Here is an 8830-nt window from a genome sequence, read left to right on the forward strand (position 1 = left end):
GTGTTGCTGCACGATTTCCCGGAGTTCCTGTGCGATTACCACTTTGCATTCTGCGACGTCATCCCGCCGAACTGCATCCAGATGCGCAACTTGATCCTATCGCCGTATCCACGCAACATGCGCCTTCCCGATCCGTTCACACCGAACCTGAAGGTAATGGGGCTCTCTGGATTTTGTTGGGTTGGCTGCTCTGCCAAAAAGTGGCCAAAAAAGGTTCATTTTTTCAATCTTTCCACCCCCCTCGCAGGTCGACATGCTGACCGACATCGGCGGATCACCGCGCGTGTCCATCAACTATGCGGCCGCCATTCAGCCGGCCAGCTTCAAGAAGGATCTCGACTCGTACCTGAAGGCCCGCGCTCCGGTGACCTTCCTGTCCGAGCTGCGATCGAATCTGCAGATCTCGAACGATGTCGGCTCGCGCTACAATATTCCGCTGATGAATGCGCTAGTCCTGTACGTCGGCACGCAAGCCATCGCTCACATTAGGTAAGGCCACTGGTGGTCCCGGTTCATTGTTGCACGTGACGTTCAACCCGGTTCGTTTTCGCAGATCCAAAAACCAGGTCCCAACGATGGCGACCATCGTGCACAGTGCGCACATGGACATCTTCCAGAATCTGGCCGTCGATCTCGATACCGAGGGACGGTACCTGTTCCTGAATGCGATCGCCAATCAGCTGCGCTACCCGAACAGCCACACGCACTACTTTAGCTGCTGCATTCTGTACCTCTTCGATGAGGCCAACTCGGAAGCCATTCAGGTGAGACCGCCCGCCCGTCCGTGAGGCCGTGACCGTCTTTGGCCACGCATTCTACATATTTCCCTTCTTTCCAAACACAGGAACAAATCACTCGTGTACTGCTCGAACGGTTGATCGTGAACCGACCGCATCCGTGGGGTCTGCTGATCACCTTCATCGAGCTGATCAAGAACCCGCTGTACAAGTTCTGGGATCACGATTTCGTCCACTGTGCGCCCGAGATTGAACGGTAAGAAAGGCGTAGGAAGCCAGAGCCCAATGACGATGACCCCAATCGGTTCTTGGTTGCTCTTTTTTCAGTCTCTTCGAGTCGGTCGCTAAATCGTGCATGGTAAACACCAAGAGCCAGCAGCAGATTCAGAACGTCGAGTCGGACATTGCGGAGTGCAACTAAAAGGGGGTGCGTCTCTTCCGGTTACAGAAGCAATACCAACCCTCACGCAACAACGCCGATGGCCTATCATGCGGACTCGGATGCGAATTCTTCCGTTGCCTGTGAAGTGGTGGCCCGCCACAGGCAACGAAAGAGGAGACCCCAACGTATGTGTGTATAGAACTTTCACGCTGGTGAACCCACAACGTCCCTGTCACTGGTGACCTGCGTAAAACGTTTTAGATTGCTCAGCAGCTTGTGTGTGTTTTTCATTCGTGGCCTGTGGCCTGTTACTAAATTAGTCTCACCACAGCAGAGCGAAGGCTGTCGGGAATATCGGGAATGAAGGTTGCAAAATTTTAAGTGTTGTACATAGCTCAAAGCAGTGAGAAAAAAAATGAAAACTGGAGTCAGTGTAGAGATAGGCGCAAGGGAATTAGGCACACGTCTGATGCCGGAAGCCGGAACGTCATTATGAACTGGAGTGAATCATTGTCTAATTTTTAGTTATTGTGTTGTAACATCATTTGTGAACAAAATAATAGAATTAATTTGAAGTATTTCTGGGAGTGTGGTGTTTGACTGTCCGAAATCAATGTGGGTCCAAGCGGAACATCGTAAGAGGAAAATGAATCTTCAATTCCGCAATTCCAATTTATTCCGCACCAATCAATTTAGACGACCATCGCTGCCCCGTCTATTTTGGTCGCTTCCTTCGTTGACCTCGTCTGACGCATCTGAATGAGCAAGTAATTTACGTAAATATTGTCAATTGAAAGTGTATTAGACATTGCCCGCCGCGGGTGTGTGTCTCGAGCAGCCTTAGAGAATGGTGAAATTAGACGAACCTCAAAGCCAAAGCCAGTACCGAAGTGCACGCCAAAACAATGTCTTCAACCGGAGTCATCACGAAACGGTTACCGGATTTCCACTGGTCCGCAGGTTAATCGACAACCTGTTGATGTTCGACAAGGAGGTGACCACGTTCTGTAACCTGTTGCCCACCTTCTCGGCGATCGTGTTCGGTGATCTGAAGGAACTCGGCTACCGGTTGCCGGATCTTACGTTCGGTGGGCTGGATTTTGCGCACTGCGAGGTCGTCATCATGGTGAAGGTCGGTCTGCTCCACGCCGCCTCGATGCTGTATCCCGCCCGAGACCCCACAGTATTTCTGTTGTTTGGCAATGCCCATGTAGATGCTTACTGTTATATTGTGTCCATATTTAATCTACACTGCAAGCGCAACGCAAGGTCACCCATCTTACACTTGAAGTGCAGGACAAATACATTCCGCAACGGCACGTGGCCAGGCGCTCAACGAGCCGATCTACTCCGAGCATCTGTGACGGCACTTCCTTGACCACACTCGCCTATTGTCCCAGTTCCAATCTCCGCTTTGCGCGAAAACGGAATCGTCAAGTGGAAGGTCGATGAGAACCAATCTTCTAGTGAGTGCGCTTCTGCTGAACTTCCGCGTGCCTAAGGGTGGCCAGTATTGGTACCACCTCTAATCGTGCACCGTTAAGTCTGCTACCGCTCGTTATCAATTTACCCTATCGTTCCGGGGTGGTCTGGACCGCTGGGTGAGTTTGTGTTGGTGCGAACCGCAACCTGATGCTGTTCCGGGTGCTGAGAGGATCGCCTCAGTCGCACCGGATCAGTTGCTCTCGAAAGAGTGTCCAACGCCTCCCTACGAAGAATGGCCACCGACGGACCGCTGGTGAAGCATTTGCCGGACTTTTTCAACCGCTCGCTGGTGCAACGGATTTTGGAGGAAAATCTACCCGTTCGTCCGGTGCACGTGGACGAGTTTTCCGGAACGTCGGCCACCAAGCCGGGTGATAACTACAGCAGCGATGTTTTCACGATCACCGTGCGTTACAACGGGACCGAGGAGATCCGGCTGCTGGCCAAAATTATGGCAAATGTGGGAATGATAAAAGATTTCGCCGAAAGTTTGTGCCTGTTCGAGAAGGAGGTCGAAACGTTCCGACAGATTTTGCCCACCTTTTCCGAGCTCGTGACACCCGCCGGTGCCAGTGAAGCGATCCGGTTCGGAGCACGGTGCTACTACGCGGCCAGCGAGCCCACCGAAACGATCGTGTTCGATGATCTGAAGACGCTCGGCTATCGGCTGCCGGATCGGACGAAAGGTGGACTGGATTTCGCACATTGTGAGTTGATCATGAAGAAGATTGGACTGTTCCATGCGGCATCGATGGTGTACGCCGCCCGTGGCCCGAAGGAACTGGAACATCTTTCCCGACGCTACTCGCACGGACTGGTGCGGACGGGCGATACCTTTGACAACAACCCGGCACTGGCCATGTTCACGAATGGATTGGAAAAGTTTCTGGAAGTGGCGCCCGGCTGGCCGGAACTTGATCGTGGCATTCTGGGCAAGCTGCAAGCCTTGCGCCCGGTCTACACGCAGCGTATAGTGGAGTGCTACACGGCGGCCGCTTCCGATGGGTACAAGGTGTTGAACCATGGTGATCTGTGGAGCAGCAACATGATGTTCCGCTACGGGCACGACGATGCCAACAGCGACACCGACGTGCGGGAGGTCATGTTTGTCGATTACCAGATTTGCAACTACGGCAGCCCGGGGCTCGATCTGGTGTACTGTCTTTACAACTGTTCCCGATTCGAGGTGCGCGAGAAGCGCATCGGCGAGCTGTTGCAGATTTATCACTGCTCGTTAGCGGATGGCCTGAAGACGGCCGGTTATCGGGGATCGGTCCCGACACTCGCCGACGTCCAGCGGGAGTTTGATCGCCATGAGTTTATCGGTAAGTGGTAATCGTTTGCGCTTTTCAAGTAGCGCCTTTGTCTCTGTCGCCACTTGGTTGTTTCAGGACTTTTGAGTGGACTCTCGATGCTGCCGGTCATTTTGTTGCCACGCTTGGACGACATTGTGTTAACGTTCGACACCTTCTTTGACAAGCAGCACGCCGATCGACTCCGTCAAATGCAGTACACGGGCGAAAAGTATCGTCGATCGGTCATTCCGCTGCTGGATCGTCTAAATGCCAAGGGACTGTTGAAGTGAGGATGCCAACCGGGAAGACAAGGCCATTAAAAAACTTTAAATAAACTTTTACTTCGGAAACCGATCATTGGAGTGTTTTAGTTATCCTTATGCTATTTACAGAGGGGTCAGCTGGCGACATCCGTCATCTTCAGTTAACTAGAAAAGAGAGGATCAAGGATCAAATTATCACATAGGTCTCGAACCTGTTTGTTTTCCAAAGAATTAGTATTCTTTGGGACGGAAATAGACATGACGAGTCACGTGATTAATGTGCTGCAAACTACACATTACAAGACATTTGCTAAAGCTCCTCCCTATCATCAGCGCCCATGTTGGGTGGCGATGCCGTGGGTCAGGGCCATAAAACAGAAGCGTTTCTCATCAGCGTCACGCGATCGTCTATACTAATGGCCAGTCGATCATGGTACTGCTCTCCGTGGTTGCCAACCGCAGTCGCGGTTCGGGTGTTGACCGAACAGTCGCTCGGTCCACTCGGTAATTATCCTCCACCGTAGATTACTTCCTGGCGATATGATACAATGCGGTACAGCGTGAGCCTGCGTTTTCTCCAACATGTTCGGAATTGTGCTTATCATTATGGCACGCGCCCAATCGTAGAGATGAGTGGCTGAGCCACCGGCCACCTGCCATCTCCACTTGTTTGGCCTTCTTGTTGTTTTTGCCGTCACATTTAAATCATGACGGACAGTTTAACGATGCACTGGAGCGGCGCAAGTGGCAGTGCGCGTGCCTGCAGGGCTTTGGATTATTCTGATTTTGGATATTAGTTCAACGAAGATGGCCACCCCGAACGGAACGCAACAGCTACCGAGCTACCTGACGGAGTCGCTCATCAAGCGATCGCTCGAGCACGACCTAGGACACCCGGTGAGGATCGACCGTTTCAGTGCCGGGCCGGCCACGTCGGCCGGCGATAACTACCTGAGCGACGTCTTCTGGATTAGCGTCCTGTACGATGGCGGCACGTCCGAGAAGCGGCTGCTCGCCAAGTGCATGCCGGACGTTGGTGATCGTGGCAACGTGCTGGACACTCTGGATGCGTTCCGTAAGGAAACGGAAACGTTCCAGCAGCTGTTGCCCGCTTTCTCGCAGCTCGTCTCGGACTCGTCGTCTGGCTTGGAGCAATTCGGAGCAAAGTGTTACTACGCCACCACCGAGCCCGTGCGGACGATCGTGTTCGAGGACCTGAAGGCGCTCGGGTTCCGGATGTGCGATCGCACGGCCGGCGGTCTCGACTTTGCGCACTGTGCGCTGGTGATGCGCAAGATCGCCAAGTTCCATGCCGCGTCGATGCTGTACGCGGCCCGTTCCGAGGCGAACGAACGGTTACTGCGAGACCGGTACTCGTACGGGTTCTACAACCCGCGGGTGGCCCTCGAAGACTACCGGATATTTGCCGTGTTCCAGGAGGGTCTGGAAAAATTTATCCAGGTGTCTGCCGGTTGGTCCGAACTGGACGCGGCCATCGTGGAGAAATTGAGGACCTTACTGCCGTCGTTCAAACGACGCATGGCCGACTGCGTCGATCCGACCAACCCGGCCACCAAGGTGCGCGTCCTTAACCATGGGGATCTTTGGAGCAACAACATGATGTTTCGGTACGAGGCCACGGCGGCGGCGGCGGCGGACACCGATGTGGTGCGGGAGGTGATGTTTGTCGACTATCAACTGTCGTGCTACGGCAGCCCGGGACTGGATCTGGTGTACTCACTCTACAACTGTCCCCGGTTCGAGGTGCGTCAAAATCGCATCGAAGAGCTGCAGCAGCTCTACCACCGCAACCTGTGTGAAGCGCTCGACCGGGGCAAGTACTCCGGCACCGTACCAACGCTGGAAACGATTAAGGAAGAGTACAAACGGCACGAGTTTTTCGGTAGGTTCATCTCGGGTGCGCTCAGAAGTAACGCTAAACGCTCTGAAACTAACACCTTCCGGGCTGGGGCGATTCTAGGACTTGTGTGTGCCATCAGTCTGCTCCCGATTATCCTGATGGAACGCTCCGACAATGTGGACATCAGCTTCGATGCGTTCTTCGACAAGAAGCAGGTGGAACGCCTGCGGGACATTCAGTACAACGGGACGGTGTATCGGCGGTCGGTGGTGCCGATACTGAAAAGTCTCTTCGCCCGTGGTTACATCGATTAAACAGCAAAGCTGGATGTTGCCCTTTGCCTTTTGTTACAACAAATCGTGCAGAGAACATAAGTAATGGGGAGAGGTTTTGAAGTTATCTTGAAAATGCTACTCCCCTGAAAAAGAAATTTAATGTTGTTACTGGCCCGAGCATTTTCGGTTAGCTCGAGGTCAAGTTAGGTAAACAACACGAGGTGTTTTTATGTACATTTGGATTAAAGCGTCTTATTTTCTCACCATAATCACGTTATGAAATAGAACGAATTGAGGGTTTAACATTTGTTTAAAATTTAACAGATTGTGGCTGGCCACTCCACTGTTGGTCCGTTCCATGTCTAACATTGTGGAGTGTGCCTCAGAGCGATTAGTGTGCTGTGCCATTTTCCTCCGGTAACTCCCTGTATAAAGAAGGGGCTGTGAAACTCACGCAATGCTCCAATCTACTTTCACGGGCCACCTGGCGTCTCCACCGGGCGGGGATTAAAATGTAAAAAAAGTGGACGGCGTAGGATACTCGTTGGTTGAGTGGCTCCATTGGTCACCCCACCGGCAAGGTGTGGTTTTGCGGTCGCGTGTTGGGCTCCAAAACGGACCGTTCTGGAACGTCCTCTTCTGAGCTGGGTCTGGTGCGGTGTTCGGAAGGACTTCAACACCGCCTAATTTGTTCGCGTGCGTGTGCGTACAAAGGTGCGCCCTGCTGAAGGCACAACGGTGGCCCAAAACATCCTGGCCATAAAAGCGCAAAAATTGAATGTCTCTCTGTAATGGCCTCATTGGATATTTTTTTAAAGTTTAGTTATCGCAACCTCGGTGCACGTAACCTGGGAATTGCGGAAAAGTTTTGTGTTGCGTTCCATTCGGCACGTCCTGTCGGAGCACCGTTAGCAGTGCTCCGTGTTTCGAAAGCTTTCTTGGCGCATTTTCTTCTCTTCTCGAACAATCTTAAGAAGCTCGTGGCGTGAAAAAGCGAACGCGGCGTGAGTGAGAAAGAGCGACAGAGGGCGAGCGAAAGATGGCAGCTTATGCTTCAGCCTTGAGCCCGTATGTCGTTGCCGTTGCCACAGCAACGGTGCCCTCCCAACGAACTTTCCTTGTGCGCTCAGTGAGGCGGCCTATTTTTGGAAGGATTTATCGATTTTTACTACCACAACCTGCGAACCACCACGGTGCTCGATGTAGCCCTCTCGTTCGCTCTTTCTCTCTCTTTTTTCACTCTGGGAAAGCGAGGTTCTGCAGTGCTGCTGCTGCTGCTGTTGCTCTATTAATGTATGCCCCCTGATGTACTTGACGTTACTTTTCCCTGCCTTTACGGTTCAAGCAACGCAATCCAAGGGGAAAAGGCAACATTGTAGTGCTCGGTGCCTCAGGTGCTGCAGGTTGGAGTACGCCGGGCTGCGGCTACCAATACTACCAAAGAGGTCCTCTCGCGTGTAAGACGTTTTGCGCAAGCCGTCCATTACGTGCCGGGCTCCTTCTGCTGCACGCGGAATCTCGTGTCTTGTGTCGGGCGGGAAATGACACTGTTCGTTGATAAGCCCACAATTAGGGAGGCTGCAAAGGACGGTGGTGTTAAGGATATGCCTCTTTGTAAAACATGATATCAAGTCGGGCCTAACTATTACAAAACGGATTCATGAATGAAGGAATCGCGAGAATTGTTGAACGTTTATTAGTAAGGACCGAGTTTTCAAACTTTCTTGCGCTCGGAGTGTCAATCTTCCTTAAGCCACAGGCTCACGTGCGTAACGTTTCAGCCTAAAGGGTGTAGGGTGAAAATGTGGGTTTGATAAGTTACATTAAAATTTATGATGTTCCAACCCCTGTGACGTCAAACGGCAACAAATGTGGCTTAAAGTAGGCTTAGTCGACCATCTTCGGTTTTCTGTACGGTGCTACGCAGATTGCCTACGGGCAGGCGTTTTTCGTAATGCTTCTGCCGTTCGGGAAAACTTTTTCGCATTTGTTTCGATTTCGCTTTCCTCCAGTACCTCTGGCACTGGACACTTCCCCAGTGGTTCAGGTTTTGCCTTTAAAGTATCGTAAATAATTCTTCCAAGTGTCTGAAAACTCCAAATTCACTTGCACCGATCGAAAACTGCATGCATAATCAGTTCCCGCCCAGTGACGAAATTGCAAATGCATTAAATGTTGTCTCCCTTTCGAGTTGTTTCCGTGGCCCGGTTTAATGTTTACCAGTACGTTCACGGTCCGCCCGGTGCTCCGAGTTGCCGAAAATAACTATCGACCCGAAACCGTCGTCGTCGTCGTGGTCAAACGTGGCCAAGTGGCCAAGTACATTTTTATGCTTTTCAGAAGCCGAGCGCCGAGTGTTTTAATTTCACTAAGAGCTGCACAACATGTTGCAGCACGCTTCGTTTTGGCCTGTCTGAGCAAAAAACAGAAAGTCCCAGTCCCAGTCTGATTGTCACGAAGCCAGCTCGGATGGTGCTGCGAATGGTTCTCTAACGTTTTGAATTTTTTGTTATGTCACTAAAGATAAACCCA

General features: G+C 51.9%; 3 protein-coding genes across 3 annotated transcripts; all 3 read left to right on the plus strand.

Annotated features, from left to right (window-relative positions):
* Positions 1 to 3: 3 nt before the first annotated feature.
* Positions 4 to 1675, plus strand: LOC128276186 (CCR4-NOT transcription complex subunit 1-like; the record flags this gene model as incomplete). Its single annotated transcript, XM_053014653.1, has 5 exons — positions 4 to 153; positions 248 to 489; positions 554 to 764; positions 845 to 993; positions 1065 to 1675. Coding segments are annotated over 5 exons (846 nt in total), but the record flags the coding sequence as incomplete, so codon positions are not given.
* Positions 1676 to 2795: 1120 nt separating this feature from the next.
* LOC128276184 (uncharacterized) lies at positions 2796 to 4253 on the plus strand. The gene is made up of 2 exons (XM_053014651.1): positions 2796 to 3929; positions 3996 to 4253. The coding sequence occupies exons 1-2, from the start codon at positions 2837 to 2839 to the stop codon at positions 4187 to 4189; spliced, it is 1287 nt and encodes a 428-aa protein (XP_052870611.1). The 5' UTR covers positions 2796 to 2836; the 3' UTR covers positions 4190 to 4253.
* A 716-nt stretch (positions 4254 to 4969) lies between these two features.
* Positions 4970 to 6601, plus strand: LOC128276185 (uncharacterized). Its single transcript, XM_053014652.1, has 2 exons — positions 4970 to 6065; positions 6144 to 6601. Exons 1-2 carry the CDS (start codon positions 4970 to 4972, stop codon positions 6335 to 6337), a joined length of 1290 nt encoding a protein of 429 aa, XP_052870612.1. The 3' UTR covers positions 6338 to 6601.
* The last annotated feature ends 2229 nt before the right edge of the window (positions 6602 to 8830 follow it).

This window comes from Anopheles cruzii, unplaced genomic scaffold (assembly GCF_943734635.1).
Source record: "Anopheles cruzii unplaced genomic scaffold, idAnoCruzAS_RS32_06 scaffold00699_ctg1, whole genome shotgun sequence".
Classification (NCBI taxonomy): domain Eukaryota; kingdom Metazoa; phylum Arthropoda; class Insecta; order Diptera; family Culicidae; genus Anopheles; species Anopheles cruzii.